General features: G+C 47.5%; 1 protein-coding gene across 3 annotated transcripts in view; it reads left to right on the top strand.

Moving 5' to 3' along the window:
• chd9 (chromodomain helicase DNA binding protein 9) overlaps positions 1-15,251 on the top strand; it is a 68,139-nt gene extending 52,888 nt beyond the window's left edge. For 2 of the 3 annotated variants that reach the window (XM_069174279.1, XM_069174281.1), the window contains 21 exons: positions 1,456-1,641; positions 1,873-1,983; positions 2,135-2,334; positions 2,962-3,161; positions 3,297-3,456; positions 5,929-6,018; positions 6,721-6,824; positions 7,198-7,315; positions 7,478-7,535; positions 7,697-7,745; positions 7,914-8,226; positions 8,338-8,543; positions 8,992-9,867; positions 9,971-10,149; positions 10,373-10,603; positions 11,616-11,793; positions 12,078-12,226; positions 12,433-12,660; positions 12,956-13,105; positions 13,340-13,444; positions 13,862-15,251. In XM_069174279.1, coding sequence (XP_069030380.1) covers positions 1,456-1,641; positions 1,873-1,983; positions 2,135-2,334; positions 2,962-3,161; positions 3,297-3,456; positions 5,929-6,018; positions 6,721-6,824; positions 7,198-7,315; positions 7,478-7,535; positions 7,697-7,745; positions 7,914-8,226; positions 8,338-8,543; positions 8,992-9,867; positions 9,971-10,149; positions 10,373-10,603; positions 11,616-11,793; positions 12,078-12,226; positions 12,433-12,660; positions 12,956-13,105; positions 13,340-13,444; positions 13,862-14,878 — 4,908 coding nt within the window. In that variant the 3' untranslated portion in view covers positions 14,879-15,251. The remainder of the gene's footprint in view (positions 1-1,455; positions 1,642-1,872; positions 1,984-2,134; positions 2,335-2,961; positions 3,162-3,296; positions 3,457-5,928; positions 6,019-6,720; positions 6,825-7,197; positions 7,316-7,477; positions 7,536-7,696; positions 7,746-7,913; positions 8,227-8,337; positions 8,544-8,991; positions 9,868-9,970; positions 10,150-10,372; positions 10,604-11,615; positions 11,794-12,077; positions 12,227-12,432; positions 12,661-12,955; positions 13,106-13,339; positions 13,445-13,861) is intronic. The other variant, XM_069174280.1, reaches the window with a different exon arrangement.
• The last annotated feature ends 2,036 nt before the right edge of the window (positions 15,252-17,287 follow it).

Here is a 17,287-nt window from a genome sequence, read left to right as displayed (position 1 = left end):
GTTAATTTTCAAAGAGAGGTTTTTGTTTTCAGACACAAATCCCATCGTTTTCACTCATTTTCTTTGGCTGGACATGAATTTGATATTTCCAACTGTTCCAGCATCAAAATATCACAAAAAGAAGTAGGAACTTGACACTGAATGTCATTCTGTTTGTTATCCATGTTTTCTTTTCTAATGTACCTCCTCCAAATCTACTAAATTCATATTACAACACATTTGTTAAATTCATTTGTATTTGTTCCAGCTGCTGTAGTCAGTTTAGCATCACTTTGAAACTACACTGCAATCTTAAAGGAATAATTTGGTTTGTTTGAAGTAGGGTTGTATGAGGTACTTATCCAAAGTCAGTGTATTACCAGCAGTAGATGAGGGTCACCACCTCTCCAATTTGGATAAGCAGAAAGCTTTGGTTGTGAGTTCAAATCCAAACTAACACCAGTAACGCAATAACACAAACAACTTAACGGAGTGAGGTGGCAGTAGACCAGCAACTCCAGTGTTCTACGAGGTAAAATTACTGTTTTTGTCAAAGGAGTCTGGTGGCTTTGAAGAGAGCAGAGACGGGTGTTTAATCTCATGGAAAGTGGTGAACATATTCTAAATATAGCTCACACGTCCACAGATATAGATTTTTTTGATTTTTTTAGGTGGCTGAAATATGTTTTGTTGTTTACCCCGTCCAAAGCATAGTAGATACTCTAGCTTAGTTGTTTTTTTTTCGGTACAGCTGCCTGCTTCTCTGCTTTAAGTACATTTTACAAAATTGTCAGGACGTGTGAAAATTATAGTGATGTTAACTAATTAACACACACTTCTTTTGTCATCTCATGAAAATGGTAAAAAAGGTAAAGAAAGGTGAATGTTGTATTTCTTCAGATTGTCTTTCCAATGAAACAAAAGTGAAGTCACACCAGGTATACGGAGTGACATCAGGAGAACACTGTAGCAGATGGTGAACAACAATAGGGAAAAAAAAAACAACTCTTAAAATTTCCTCTTGAAGTGTAACCGATCCTGTTCGAGTTTAATCTGTTTGTGAGGGCGTGTGTCAACAGTGCGTGAAGTGTGTAGGTGGATGTTGAGCTGCAGCGCGTGTCCTCTGAGAATTATTTGAAATATAAGGAGGTTGAGGCATTAACAGTTCTCCACATCTGGGCTGACTGAACATATTTGCATGTTAAACAGGAGGCAGAGTTTCATACAGGACAGCTGATGTCACAATTTTACTGATCCTGTGTGTGTGTGTGTGTGTGTGTGTGTGTGGGCGTGTGCGTGCGCATTTAGCAGACTATTTCTTTTAATACTGTCAAGTATTTGTATTAACATTTTTGTAAGGTGTTTGTCTGTGTATGTAATTATATTTCCCACTGTTCCATTCTATAATCTGTTGGCCAGTATCATTTCTTTTGAATTATTATTTTTGAACTGTGTGTGTTTGTCCTTATCTCTCAGGCTGTACAGCAGCAGCTGTCTAAGAAGGAGATTGAGGATCTGTTGCGACGTGGTGCTTATGGGGCCATCATGGATGAAGAGGATGAAGGGGCCAAATTCTGTGAAGAGGACATTGACCAGATCCTCCAGCGCAGGACGAAGACCATCACCATTGAGTCTGAGGGACGAGGATCCACATTTGCAAAGGTGATTAAAACAAATAAATACAAATGCACCAGTATGAATATTGTAAAAGGAAGATTTATCACTTATAAATGATGTTTATACTTGGTCTTCATCGTGTAATTAGGGACAACTAGGTTTACCTTGCCGTGTCATTGGCTGTTTTTGATTTTGGACCAGGACCAGGTCACAACAGGCATACAGGGAACGGCAAACGTGATTATGGCTTGATATGATTCTGATGTCTGCTTTCAGGCCAGTTTTGTAGCATCTGGAAACCGCACAGACATTTCTCTGGATGACCCCAACTTCTGGGACAAGTGGGCCAAAAAGGCAGACATCGATATGGAAATGGTCAACGGCAGAGTAAGTACTTCACTACAGAGAAAAATGGAATCGGGACATAGTTCACAAAGGACATCCAGTGTGACTGCAGCCTTCTTTTTACTACAGTGTAGACCAGGAAAGTCTTTGGAAGTCCCTGAAGTTTTGTTCGTCCTCTACCTCCCTCTAACAGAACAGCTTGGTGATCGACACTCCTCGTGTCAGGAAGCAAACGAGGCCCTTCAGTGCCACCAAGGATGAGTTAGCAGAGCTTTCAGAGGGTGAGAGTGACAGCGACGACACCAAACCGAAGCTCAGGCGAAACCACGACCGCCCCAACAGCTACGGCCGCACAGAGTGCTTCAGAGTAGAGAAGAACCTGCTCGTCTATGGGTAAGATGGATAATAAGTTCAACCAAATATTAGTGATTAACACAGTTGGCATTAAACAGAACACGCCTGCATTTTTGAATAGAAAACCTATTGGAAATGCATTTAAAAAAAAATAGGAAGCATTAAAGAATAATAACCTGCAGTTTTTTTTTCTTTGTTCCATTCCAATATCTCCTAATGAATATGTCCAGTTACAGACAAATGTAAAAGGTCGTCACGGTTGTAATGATAGCAGTGTACAATTGTCCTAAAAATGGGGCTCAGCGATATGGACAAAATTATATATCACTACATCTGACCAAATATATCGATATTGCGACCAAATTGTAGGGATGACTAGTGGTGCTTTCAAAATATTTATACAATGAGATTTTTGAGAATCATCAGTAATGTAAATATAACATCATTTAACTGTAACAGCCTTTAAAAAAAACAAAAAAAAAAACAGGTAAAGGCTGCACTTGACAATATTACGAGATCTAAAATCAAAGACTGTAGTCTGAAATCACAATATTGATAAAATATTAAATATAGCTCAGCCCTTCCTCCAAAGTGTATACAGTGTCTACTTTGCATCTCAGATCTTTCTTTTTTTTCCAAACGTGTCTTTTACCTTTTGTTCTCCAGATGGGGTCGTTGGAAGGATATCCTCAACCACGGCCGGTTTAAGAAGCAGCTGACTGAGTGGGACGTGGAGTCCATCTGCCGGTCCCTGCTGGCCTACTGCCTGGTCCATTACCGTGGAGATGACAAAATCAAGAGCTTCATGTGGGACCTCATCGCTCCGACTGAAGCCGGACGCACAAAGGAGCTGCAGAATCACCTGGGTGGGTCTCGGGAATCTACATCAACTGACCTCATCACAATAAGTCGTGGCACGTGGAGAAAGCACGGATTTAGGAAATGATCCCACTTCCTGTGTAGCACCAATGATCGTTACCTTCCCTCTTCTTTTACACTAGGCCTGTCAGCCCCAGTGCCTCGGGGCAGGAAGGGTAAGAAGGTGAAGATCCAGTCGAGCTCTTTTGACATCCACAAAGCCGAGTGGCTCAGGAAACACAACCCGGAGCACATGCTTCAGGACGATGGCTACAAGAAGCACCTGAAGCACCACTGCAACAAGTAGGTGTTCAATCATGATACTTCATATTGTTCACATTTGAGGAATTACATGAAGAAAGACAGTCAGATTATGTTTCTCATAACCACAGCACCTGGGATAAATATTACTGGATATCTAAAATAGTGTGATGAGATGAAAGAGGGAGTTGTGATTTATTATATTTATCAGCATTTCACTTGCTTATAGTGAACGGTGATAATAATTGTCTATTTCTGGGCTGTTACTGTCTTGCGGGTGAGTGTGTGCGTGTTCTTGTGTCTGTCTTTAAACCTTTACGCTATTATAGCAAGTGGCAGGTGGCCATCACTCTCTTCTAACACAGATTGCCTCAGTTCATTTTGATGGAATGAAGCCTAAGTGTATGAAAACACAATTTGCACATGGCTCAAATTTTAACTGTGCCACCGCCAAGCCGCTGTAATTAGGAAGCACTAAAACATCTATTGGAGCCGACAGTCCGGTGATTGATTAACGGAGGTGCATCACATCGAGGCCAGCTGACTGATAAGAATCTTCATGATTCTTCACCCAGCTAATGGCCATCATTGATCTCTCTTATTTAGCGACAGAGGGGAAAAGATGGCTGCTATCAAAGCGCTGGAATCTAAAGCCAAATAGATGGCTGCTTCTTTTTAAAAGGGGGGCTTGTGTCCTCTGGGCTTTGGATGCAGAGCGCTGCAGCTTCCATAGAAAGTTCTCCATTGTTTCCTCGTCGAGTAGTGCTGAATCCAGGGATTGTCTGATATGTGACACGCCGGGCAATTGGGGACATGCAGTCAGCGGGGTTTGCTGACTTGTGCGTTTTCATTCCGAGGACCTGGAATGTGACTGGTGGTGTGTGTGAGTAGGGGTGTGTGTGTGTGTGGGGGGGGTTCACTTGCTTCCTTAACAGGGCCACTAATGTAGTCTTAAAGTGTGAAAGTCCAACAGGTCAAAGACTTTTCTCTGCAGATTTGTAGTAAAGAAGTGAAAAATGTAATTATTAACTATTATTAAATCTACTTGGGCATTTTTGCAATTTTGAGAAAGCGCATCAATATTTGATGTTGTTTGTGTGTTTTGAGTGAGAAAAAACATCTGTGAGGAAGTTTCTCTCCGTTACACTGCTGCTTTTTTCTGTGAACAGACCATGAGGGATTTTTTGCATGCCACTCATGTCAGGCATAGTTGGCTTATTTGCCTCTGAAAGACTGCGTATGACTGTGCCGAGTTCCTCTGCAGCCTCTGAGTGAACCACATCTCTCACACACACACACACACACACACACACACACACACACACACACACACAGGGAGGAGGGTGGGGCTGTGCTGACAGGCAGAGGCAGCAGCAGCTGCTCCTGGGCGGGTCTCTGTCACACAGGAGGATGGAGGGAGAGGGAAGAAGTTCAACTCTGATTTACCAGAGCCACAAGTCCAGACTAGTCACCGCAGACATCCATCACTCCGACAGACAGACACACCTCAGGGCCCTGTCGTTGCTCCTGTCCTGTCTGTGAATCAAAGAAGCATTTCGGCTCATTTAAAACAATATTCAGTTACAGCAGAGGAGAGACGGGAGACCTGGCATGCTGTATTATAGAGCGACAGTCTGTAATTCTTCCAGTGGGCTTAAAAAAAAAAAAAGAGCTGCATTTTAAAGAAGAAATGTCAGATCCACTTGATGATAGCAGCATTGGTGAAAATTGTTTTTAGAAGCAGACACGTTCCTTGTCTTTTAAATGGAGGCTAGTCTGTCAACAGGTGCTGGAAGCTTTTGTGCTACTAACAGTCAGGATGAGTTGGCAGTTTACAGGCACTAAATGAGTAAAAATCCACTTGGCAACATTTTGTATTTATACAAAATGTTTGACACAGAAAGCTCTCGCCATTAAGAACGCTCTCAAGGCACACCAGACGTTCAAGCCTGGCACATCAGTGCACCACAGCTTCCCACCACTTCACCGTGTCTCCGCTCAAAGCCCGCTGCCTGTGATGTGCGATCACGCATCACAGAGCTAATGTCTCCCCTGTGAGTCAGCCTCTCTACCTTGTCAGCCTCAGACTTCCCAGCCTTCATCTACTGCCAGCGTACAACCACATGACAACTGGAGAGAGATGCTTGTCTGTTCCCTCAGTCAGGAGCCTCGCCGGGGAGCTGCTCATGACGCCCTGGGAGGTCTATACAATGAGGTCGACTTAGGCGAGACAACAATTCAGAGTTGATCGATCAGGCTTGTGTGAATGGCGGATAATTATTTACTCTGATCACCTAAAAATCATAGAAGACAGGCATTACACATCAGCTGTGTGTGTTGCGACATCAGTGAAAATAATAAAGCCACGACTATACAGTACAATCTCACTCGTTTGCATTGTGTTCAACAGGTTTGTGTGTGGGGGGTGGGGTGGGGGGGATGTTGGTTGGTTCTGCTCGCTCAGCATTTGTGCGTGGTCAGGGCTTTGTTGTGACCGGTGGGTTTTCTCTGCAGGGTGCTGCTCAGGGTCAGAATGCTCTACTACCTGAAACAAGAGGTGATAGGAATCCAGGCGGAGAAGGTGCTAGACGGCGTGGACTCCAGGTGAGCTTAACTTTGATCTCCTCACACGTTACACCTTAGGATGCCTGCACTCAGAGTTCAAACCGTTTCTCCCCGAGGCTAGCATTTTTCTGAAACTTTTACTGCCTCAGACTCTTGAAACAGAATGTTTTCATTCAACAAATACAGTAAATTTACTTGAACATCGCCGTCGTAGTTACACTTGAAAGAGTAGACAGCACTTTGTACAGTAGTCGCACGTGGATTAGGCAGCTTCGACAGAACAGCACAGACCTGGCAGAGCACTTTCAGGGAAGTACAGTCTTATTTTAAGGGTGAAATAGTCACCTTGTAGATGTTTCTCCTGGAGTGGTGAGTGTGGTCATCAGCGTCTCATATCAACCTGTTGAAGGAAGAAACGGATGATCAGCTAAATTCATAAGAAGGTTGTAGGGCTCCACCTGCTGGAGAAAGATGGCAAGTATTTTTGTCTTGATTTTCAAGTGTGGTACTGTAGAAAAAAAACAGATTTAATAAGGAGATCAGCAAAGCTCAATGAGGCTTGTGTTGTTTCACAGTAAAAGCCCTTCAGGGGAGTTAAGTGTTTGTATTGACAGTAAATTGATGCAACAAAACAAGGAGGCTTTTTAAAAAAAAAAGTATTATTAGAAAATGTATTTTGCGTAACATTAGATATATTCCTCCTCATAATATCTCCCTAAATCTCCTCCTCTTCTTGGACAGTGAGGTAAAGATCTGGGTGCCGGACCCTGACCAGTCAGAGCTGCCTGCCCTGTGGTGGGACGCCATCTCAGACAAGTGTCTGCTGCTGGGTGTCTACAAGCATGGTAATACACTTGTTTAATAGAAGTAATCCTAATAAAAATATGTAACTCCCGATTTGAAATGAAAGTGTACTTGCTTTTACTGTTTTCAGTATCTATGGTAACTTTGCAGAAAGGGAAAAACATCAGCACCCGATATTAACTAATAACAAGCTACTGTGTGGCAGTCCCAGTATTTAAAGTTACTGATTATTATGAAAAGTAAAACAAACATTTGAACTGGTAATTGCGATGTCAGTTTTGTTTTGTGTATTGTGTATTAAGTGATTGTGGGAAATCAGCCAGCCTGTGTATATTTCCTGGTTCTAATCTACATGTTTCCATGCATTATCCTTGGCTAACTTTGGGGTTTGCTTGTCCTCCTGTGCCCTCCCAGGTTATGAGAAGTACAACACTATTCGTGCGGACCCTAACCTGTGCTTTCTAGAGCGAGCGGGGCGACCGGATGAGAAGGCCATCGCTGCCGAACAGAGAGGCAACGATTTCATGGATGGGTGGGTACACAACACCAGCAAGGCACCTGGAAAACACCGTTTACCTTTTGTTTTATCCTGATTGGCTGGTTGTAATATCTTTTTAAACTGTTAACGTCAATAATGACACAAACTTTATCTCTCTGTCTGTGTGTGTGTGTGTGTGTGTGTGTGTGTGTGTAGGGATGTGGATGATCCAGAATATAAGCCTGCTCCAGCTCTGCTAAAGGACGATATGGAGGTAAGACCACAGGCGACGTATGATGAGGTCTATTTAATGAGTCCCTCAGTATTTCTGATTCATCGTCTAATCTCTTACAGTCTGGTAACCTTTTATTTGTAGTTTTAAGTTTGATGCTGCAGCCTTTTGCTTCCCTAAACACGCACTGTCCTCTCATGCAGGATGACGCCTCTTCTCCTGGAGACTTGGTTGTCACTGACAACGCTGGAGGTGAGTACTAGATGTTCGTAATCCGCAGAAGAATTATCAGGATGATTATAAGCACAGGCTTCCTACAGGCAGAAGAAGTAGCAACACATTTTCCCGTTAATTTCATGACAAAATAGAAATCATTTTGGAATCTTAATCTTCTTTGTTCTACTGTGTAACAACTTCCAGATGCAGCTCCAGTGACAGAAGGTGAATCTGCCTACTGGCCCTCCCCCTCAGTGTTGACAGCCAGACTGAGGCGTCTAATCACAGCCTCTCAGCGCTACACCAAGAGTCGGCAGATCCTGCACATCCACCAGTCCCAGTCCCAATCTCAGTCCCAGTCCCAATCTCAGTCCCAGTCCCAATCCCAATCTCAGTCCCAGTCCCAGTCTCAGTCCCAGCAGACCATGATACTGTCTGCTCCGCTCTGCCCGCTGCCCGCCACACTCAACGACACCCTCAACCCCAAGATGGCTGCTAAAATTGAACGTCAACAAAGGTCAGACTGCAGATCCGATCTATGATGGCTGATTAAAACATCCGAGATCCATAAATCCTTGTGAAAGCAAGAATATGTATTGATATATTTTTGCATTATTATTTTCTCCAGATGGACCAGGCGGGAAGAGGCTGACTTCTACCGCGTCGTCTCCACCTTCGGTGTCGTGTTCGACCCGAACCTCGGCCGGTTCGACTGGACCAAGTTCAGAGCCATGGCTCGGCTGCACAAGAAGACTGACGAGAGCCTGCAGAAATACCTGTGCGCTTTCACTGCCATGTGCCGACGGGTGTGTCGGCTGCCGCCCAAAGAGGGAGGTCAGAAGTCTACTTTTCTTATTCGCACATGAACACACACATGCAGACAAATTACCGCTTTGTATTCCGTTACGCTGTTGAACTGCATTTTGACTTTGAGCGGTTGCCCGGAGAGTCTCTTGACCACAACCAGAAATGTTGCCTGAGTAATTGCTTTTTTTTTTTTTTTTTTTTAAACTTCACAAACAATTAAATGTGAAACCATTTTATCATGTAGAATGTGTCACACTCCTTCCTGGCTGCATGCTTTTATTTGGCAGAAAGGTCAGCAGCACTTTGGTAAACAGGCCGGCTCAGCAGCACTGAGGCAGAGGGAGGGCTGATGAGGTTAATCATTCGTGGAAAGACAAACAGGGATGTTTTAGCTGCAGGCAGGAACAACGTCTTTGGGTCGTACCTGTAGCGAAGCCTTCACTTCGTCACGCCCGCTGCTTCGTCTCTGTTCCAGACTCGGCGGTGGACCCGTCTCTGACCATCCAGCCCATCACAGAGGAGCGAGCGTCGCGCACACTGTACAGGGTGGAGTTGCTCCGCCAGGTGAGGGAACAGGTCCTTCGACATCAGTTTCTCTACGAGCGCCTGCCGCTGTGTCAGATGAGCTCTGACTTACCCGTGTGGTGGGAGGCCGGCGCTCACGACCGCGACCTGCTAATCGGTGCCGCGAAGCACGGCGTCAGCCGCACCGATTACCACATCCTGAGGGACCCGGAGCTCAGCTTCATGGCTGCCCAACGCAACTACAGCCAAACAAAAGCCTCTCAGCAGCAATCGCGTACATCCACCCCTCTGCTACACCCTCAGCTCCAGGCTGCCGGCTCAGTGCCGACAGGCTCTCCGCCGCCCCCGCCCACCCAGAGAGACGCTGATCCCTGTGGGCTCGTGCCCAAAGTGGAACCAGCCTCAGAGGGGGAGGAGGGCAAGGAAAGGCGGGGAGAGAGTTGGAGCCCCTCTCGAGCACCAGCTACTCCCACAGGTCTGGAGGAGAAGCCGGTTTCAGTGGTGAAGGAGAATGAGAGGCAGATGGTGGCGGCGCGAACCAAACCCCTCACACCCAACTCGTCAGAGAGGAAACCCAAGAAGGCCAGCAAGAGGGGCCGCAGGGAGGCCAGGCACGGCTCCGTGTCCGACTCCGACGGCTCCTCCTCAAGCTCTTCGTCACGCTCCTCTTCCTCCTCCTCATCTTCCTCCGCTTCCTCATCACATTCCGGATCAAGCTCCTCGTCCTCGTCATCATCTTGCTCCTCTGGCTCTTCGTCATCCTCCTCCTCCTCCTCGTCTTCCTCCGATGACAGTGAAAGTGAAGGAGAGGAAAGGAAGAAGAAAGGTGAGTCTTGTTGATTTGGATCTCCGACTTCTGAACGAGTCCTGTTTGTTTTTATCCGAGAATAAAGCTAAAGGTTTGTCACCGTGTCCCGTCCGGTCCTCAGTGCCTGCAGCAACAACTGTGAAGGGCTTTGACGAGGACAGCGTGGCGTCTCTGATCACGACACAGGATGAAACGCAAGACACCCACGTGGCTGAGAACGGCATCACCAACAACAACAACTCCTCCTCTCAACCTTTCCAGGGAGGAGGGTACATGCTCGCGGCATCCTACTGGCCAAAGGTGAATTACTCTCCATCCTCTACATCCAGCCACCGATTTAAACATTACTACACCAAAGCAGTCAATCACAGTGTCCCTGTAGCTGTTCAGAATGAGTTTTAGTGAGTATAAGTATTGGAACATGAAAACAAATCGATATGTAAATTGTGGGCAGTCGGGAAATTAGACTGAGATCTTCTGTACGCTTGTTTTTTTGTGTGTTTTTTTTTTTTTTTTTTTGAAGGATCGAGTGATCATCAACCGCCTGGACAGCATCTGCCAAGCAGTGCTGAAGGGCAAGTGGCCGGGAACACGTCGGGTCTACGAGCCTGGAGGCGCCGTGACCTCCTTCTACACCACCAAGCTGCTGGACAACGCCAACAGCCTATGCGAGGACCCCTCTGCCTCGCCACAGGGGTCAAAGGTGACCAAGCATGTTGCAGAAAACAAGGAGTTCTCAGTAAAACTCAACGATGTATGTTGATTTCTCCCTTCCTCCCCTCCTCCCTCCGCTTCGCCCTAACCGTAGGACCCCCTACCTCTTCTGCTGCCCTGACCGGTGCTAGCTGCCGCGTTCAGCATGTTTCTCTGGTTTTTCTTCCTGCTTTCCTTTGGGGATGATTAGCGGTTTTGACTGCCTGGCAGGAGGAGAGATTAATTTAATAGCAGCCTTCCTCTCTTTTCCCACACACTCAATTTGAATTGGTCTCTCAGGCTGTGATTACATGAGCACAAATCATTCAGTCACGAGAATATAATAAGGTTCAGTTTGAAGCCTCTCTAGACTGAAGGGGTCCTGCTAATAATCTGATTGAAATGGAGACCTCTGTTGTGGGTGTTCTCTAATATGCTTCAAGGCAACGTGGCTATTAACTTGACAGGCTTCGGATTTGCTTCTATTTATTCCTTGCTTTCGTGCTTGCTTTTTTTGATAAGGATCAGTTTTTTTTTTCCAAACCTAACGTTCTTTTCCCGTCACCAGATCCTCAAACACCTGCTGCTCCTTACTTTTTAAAAATATGCTGACAGCAGCTATCTCTTTGGCTTGCCTTCCAACTCCAGTCCAAACTATGAATAGACTTTACCCACTGCCCTGCTCAGCACTACCCACTGTGTGTCCATGTGTCCCCGTAATACTAACAACACAATCCCTCACCAGTATTTGCTGTTATTGTGAGATAATCTTAATTTATTGAGATAAATCTAATTTACAACACTTAAAAACATCGATCACGTGTGTGTGTGTGTATATATGTATGTATATATATATATATATAGAGCCTGGTATAGCAGACGAGCTATGAAAACATTTCCTGTGTGATCAGTAAATCCATACATGATAGTCAGAGAGAGTACTTCCTTGTGTAACGACAGTGAAAGTCTCAGAGAGAGAGCAGGTCTAACCTTTTCTCCTTCTTTATAATTCTGTATGTTTGCCCCACAGCTGTTTTCCTAGCCCAGTCTCACACTGTCGTGTCTGTCTGTAGCAGGAAGGAGGTCTGAAGTTGACCTTCCAGAAGCAGGGTCTACCTCTGAAGAGGCCCCTGGAGACGGAGGAAGGCCCCCAGGCGCAGCAGCAGTACCTGGCCCGGCTCCACGAGCTGCAGAGTGCCTCGGACACGGGCCTCGCCGACATCACCAAGCCTCAGTGCAGCTTCCAGACTGGTGGGTTTATACAGATGCAGCCGTTACCTCCGGACCTGTGGGTGTGCACTTATCCGCTCATAAGGGGCCCATCATGTTTTCCTTTTACCACCACTAGATGGCGGCAAAGCACAAGTTGGATAGCAGGAGTAGGACGCACAGACACCGGTCATCTTTTGAAAGCCTATTGGCTTTGTTTAAACAGATATGGAAATAATAAAACCAGAAAGATGTGCCCGCAGTTTAAGACAAACTCCGGAAGTACAACGCAGCGGCTCCCAGCTAACGGGCTGCTTCTCCTCCAGTTCCTTCAGGTCTCACCGGTCAGATGAGGTTGAACGGAGCAGTGGACGGCCAGCCGGTGGTGAAGAGGCGAAGAGGGAGGAGGAAGAACGTGGAGGGGATGGACCTGCTCTTCATGAACAGGAGTCGAGTCCCTGCTGTTCCCGATCAGGTAAGCAGTGGTTTGTTTTGGTGACAATATTCCCAAGTGTTGGTGTGAACCTAGAAATCAGAAAAAGAAAAACAAATGTTCTGTTTTTTGTAAAAAAAACAAAAAAAACAAATTCCAACGCTAAATTGGTAAGCAGCACGTCTCTGATTAGTTTTTATAAAGCGAGTTGTGACGTTAAACATTATTCTGCGCTCGTGTGTCTCCAGGTGCCTCCCGGGTGGGGGGGTATCGGCCAGGTGGGCATGGCTGCGGCCGTGCCGGGCTTCAGCCAGGGCTCCGGCCAGGTCCCTGCGGACACCGAGAGCAGGGTCCCCGTTATCAACCTCAAAGACGGCACGCGGCTCGCCGGGGACGACGCCCCCCGGAGGAAAGACCTGGAACAGTGGCTGAAAGAGCACCCGGGCTTCGTGGCAGACACGGGAGCCTTCATCCCCGTGAGTCCTGTTTTCTACCTCCTTCCTTCCCAGGGCAACACGTTCTGGTCTGGGGGAAAAGAAGATTTTATGGAAACATACTCTATGTGGATGTTTACAGCTGGTACAGAAAGCACCAGTCAAATAAATTCAACCATCGGGGTCAAGTTTTAAGTGGTTGCAACCACCAGATGCTAACATTTGAATTCCTGCAGGAGCTCACCGCTTAAACTAAAAGCAGCAACTCGTTAAAACAAGTGAATAAGCAAGTTCGCCGTTTTCTTTTGACACTGCCGTCTCTCCATCTTGTGTTCAGGGGGTAAATAAGATGCAAATGCAGTTCCACTTCCAGGACGGTCGGCCGAAGCAGAAGAGGCATCGCTGCAGGAACCCCAACAAGATCGACGTCAACAGTCTGACGGGAGAGGAACGAGTTCAGATCATCAACAGGAGAAACGCACGCAAGGTGGGTTTGTGTCTGCGTCTGCACGTGGCTTTGGATCGCGACGACATATTCACAAACTGGAATTGAACATCTCCGACTGACGACGTTCAGGAAGTACTTCCGGCTTATCGACGCTGTAAAGGAAGTGGTGATGCAACCGTTCGCACTTTTCCCCGCATAGTGGCCGAGAAGCAGAACTGTGGAAGATTCATGTCTCCTCCGTTGCGTTCACGCTGCCTGTATTTCCTCCTGCAGGTCGGCGGAGCTTTCGCTCCTCCTCTCAAAGATCTGTGCCGCTTCCTTCAGGAGAACCCCGAGTACGGAGTCCCGCCCGAATGGGCCGACGTGGTGAAACAGTCGGTGAGTCAAACTGGAACCGTGTCACGTCGAGGAAGACCGCTTGAGATTCAGTTAGCTCCTGTTTATCGGGTACGGCTCACTAAAACCTACGTTGATGACGATTGGAACCTGGTTTAGAGCGTTTATTTAAACCCTTCCAGCGACTGCAGTTTGTGTGAAGTGTTATACCGACAGGGGTTTCTAATGTTTTGTCCACTCCGTTTCTATCAGAGAGAGAAGACAACAAAGTTGTAACAAAAACGGAACATCGTAACCTTCCTGGAAGTCGGCTTAGTTTCAGAGCTGTTGTGTTCGACCACGTCAGATGTAGCTCGGTTTACTTGGTAAACCGGATGTTTACGCGCACCGTTATCTGTAATAGAACTACGTCGGTCTGTGCTGTGCTCACGCTGCGTGCCTGTCCCGTGCCGTATCCAGGGTTACCTCCCAGAGAGCATGTTTGACAGGATCCTGACGGGACCCATCGTTCCCGAGGAAGTGAGCCGGCGCGGACGTCGACCCAAGAACCCTCTGGCCAAGGCGGCGGCGGCGACGGCGGCACCGAACCCGGCGGCCTCGGCTCTGGGCCTGAACCCCCTGCTGGCCAACGGCCTCCTCTCCGGGATGGACCTCACCAGTCTGCAGGCCTTCCAGCAAAACCTGCAGAGTTTACAGTCCCTGCAGCTCACCGCGGGCCTGATGGGGCTGCCGTCCGACGCCGGCAACCTGGCCGCGAGTAACTTGGCCGCCATGTTTCCCATGATGCTGTCCGGTATGGCCGGATTGCCGAACCTGCTCGGCATGAGCAGCTTGCTCGGGAAGCCCGCTCAGGAAGGCGCCGGCGGCTCCGACGAGAAGACGAAGGGAGCCGCCGCCGCCGCCGCCGGCGTCGGAGCGGGAGAGCCGTCTGCCTCTAAAGCCCCCCCCCACACCTCAGACACCAAAGGAGAAAGGACAGAGGGCTCGAACACGACTCCTTCCTCCACTTCCAGCTCCGCTTCCTCTGCCACCGCCACACAAAGTGCTTCAGCTGCCTCCGCAGCCTCCGGTCACCCACTGTCTCTTAACCCCTTGTTACTCTCCAGTATGCTTTACCCAGGGATGCTTCTCACTCCAGGCCTTAACCTTCCTGTGTCTGCCGCACAGCCGCAGAGCTCAAACACTGACCCCGCCCTCCCGCCCGCCGCTCCGCCTCCTCCGCCTCCTCCGCCCGCAGCCTCCCGGTCATCGCCGCAGCGGACGGAGCAGCCACAGGCGGAGAAGGACGGCGAGGAGGAGGAGGAGGAGGACGAGGACGAGGACCAGGCGTTGGATGACGAAGAGGAGGAGGAGGAATCCGCAGAACAAAAGGAGAACAGTGGTCCTGACGGTTCAGGGAAAGCCGAGTCATCTTCATCAGAGTCTGGGAGCTCTTCCTCATCCTCAGACGATTCAGACTCCAGTGACGAGGACTGATCCTACGAATATATAATTATAAATTTATTTATGTATCGCCTAGAAATGTATACATATATTCACATATATATGGATTTTTTTCCAGCACTTACGTTGCGATTTCTTTACGTGTAAATACAAGAACTAACTACAGTGTTGTGTAATAAAGACGAGAAAACCTTCAAAAAACAGGAGAAAAAAAACAAACTGAAATAAAATGTCGATGTTTGTTCACAAGGTACAGTCTTGTTTTGAGACATTTTGCATGTCAGACTTTAGTAGATTTCTGAACTCTGTGAACTTGTACCACGCGATTATGTACAATTGCAACAAAAAAGGCATTATTGTAATTATGTCAGGATTAATTTTATTAAAAAAGTGAAACTACATCAAACATGCTCGTTGAGCTGTACTATTAATATATTTTGATTGTGGGTGGGGTGGGGTGGGGGGCGGGAGGGGTGAGCAGGCGGGTGGGGGGGGGGTGGGGATTGACAAACACTTGTATATACTCAGTACTTTTCCAGGTTCCTTGACACTTATGCTTTGCAGATCATACGTTGGATATGTCAGCAATAACTTGGGCAGCTAATGAATGTCACTGAAGCTGTAGATTCTCTGTCTGCCATGTTTCCACCCCGGTGCACGACTCGCACCGCCTCACCCGCCCCGCCCCGCCCCGCCTCACCCGCCCGTCACCGTTCACCTCGGTCTGTCCAGAAACACAATCACCTGAAACTTTGGTTGTTTTTTTTTTTTCTTTCTTTCTTTCTTTCTTTAATCTATTTGAGGGGAAATCTGTTCCAGTATTAGTTCTCCAATCGTACGCGAGTTATCTGCGGTCTGATCTTCTTCACCGTCACCTTACAAACGCGCCACAGCACGTTGGAGGCGCACTTTAAGCTGCCCAGCAGGCGTACACCTTCACTTGCACATCCTAAAATAAAACGGGGTGGGGGAGAGAGAAAAAAAAGCTCCTGGAGTTGTGGGGAAAGAAAACAACCTTTTTACCATGTGCCAAAAAAAACAACAAACCCCCACCCTCCCTCTCCCTCCCCCTCCCTCCCCCCCTGGTCCTGACAGAGCTGTGGTGGAGGATGTATATTATTCCTGCAGCCCCGGCGTATCTGCATCTTTACCTCAACTTTTTTGCTGAATGGATATGCTTCACTGTGCAAATGTACATGTGCATGGGTGCGTTCTGTTGCTGTCCACGTACACCACGTACACGACGCCCCCCCCCCCCCACACACACACACCTCCTCCCCCGTCTCTGCTGGAACGTCTGTCCGAGGCCTTTTTGTTTTGTTTTTTCTACTGAGAACTTCCACTGTGTTGTTTTGCTTCCTCTCACCTGGTATCTACAGCTTTCCAGTCTGAATGTTTGAAGGAGCAAGTGTTTTTTGTTGTTGTTGTTTTGTTTTTTTGTACCTGCTGACAGTAGAAATATGGAGGAGATTAAAGGGCCCCCCCCCCCCCGAGACGACAGCCTGCGTTGATGTGACAGAAGCACAAAATAGTTCAGGCTCTCTCTTTAAGATTGTAGCCGGCGTCCTCGTCTCCGGAGGAAGGGCTCGGATCAAAGCAGCTGGGGAGTCCCGCGGGCGTCGTCTCGCGTCGCTTCGTCCTCAACCCCCGTTCTGCCGACTTTCAAGCGGAGCCTCGGCTAGATGTAGAAGTGCCCTTATCCCCGCCGTACCTCGCGCTCTCGTTCGACCGCTCGCGTCGGTGGCTCGGCGCGCATTTTGGTCCCGGCGTCCCTGCACATGTCCATTTTTAACGACCGCAACCAGGACACACACACACAAACACAAACACACTGGAGTTCACCCGAGCCGAAGTACCTTTTTGTAACGCTCTCTGGCACGACAGTGCTCGCTCTAGGACTGCTGTTGCACAGCGGACTGTTAGATACACGGAGGAGACTTTCCTTTCGGGCCGACGCTGCGTTAACTGTTTGGTTCTTCAGTGTAGCTGTAGCATCGGCTCTCTCTCTCTCTCTCTCTCTCTCTCTCTCGGGTTCAGTCGCTCTGAGCCCACGTCTGACTTCTAACGTTGCTTTAAAGTGGTTTTCTTGTATGCCTGTTCTTTATAGACCTCGTCATGGGTTTGCTTGCAATGCGATTGCTTTTTCCATTTTTTTTTTTTTTTTTTTTTTTTTTTTTTTTTGTATTACTATTACTAACAGTACGGTATTTTTCTATGTCTGAGCAACGAACTTAAACACGCCACCCTCATTTTGTATATCTGCACCCGTGCTCTCTTTAAACTCGTAGTGCCCTTATGCAAACACCCAGCCACCGCTACGTCATCCTGTAGGTGACTGATCTCATGACCTTTAGTTGCCCCACAGCGACGGATTGATGACTGCTGAGCCTCTCAAATGGGACACAAATGGGAAAAAGACTTTTTTTTTTTTTTTAATTTAAT

Source organism: Embiotoca jacksoni, unplaced genomic scaffold, assembly GCF_022577435.1.
Source record: "Embiotoca jacksoni isolate LCO1_2020_lvr unplaced genomic scaffold, fEmbJac1.0.p SCAF_6, whole genome shotgun sequence".
Taxonomy (NCBI): Eukaryota; Metazoa; Chordata; class Actinopteri; family Embiotocidae; genus Embiotoca; species Embiotoca jacksoni.
The sequence above is the reverse complement of the archived record's forward strand: the minus strand, read 5'-3'. Positions and strand labels throughout refer to the sequence as shown.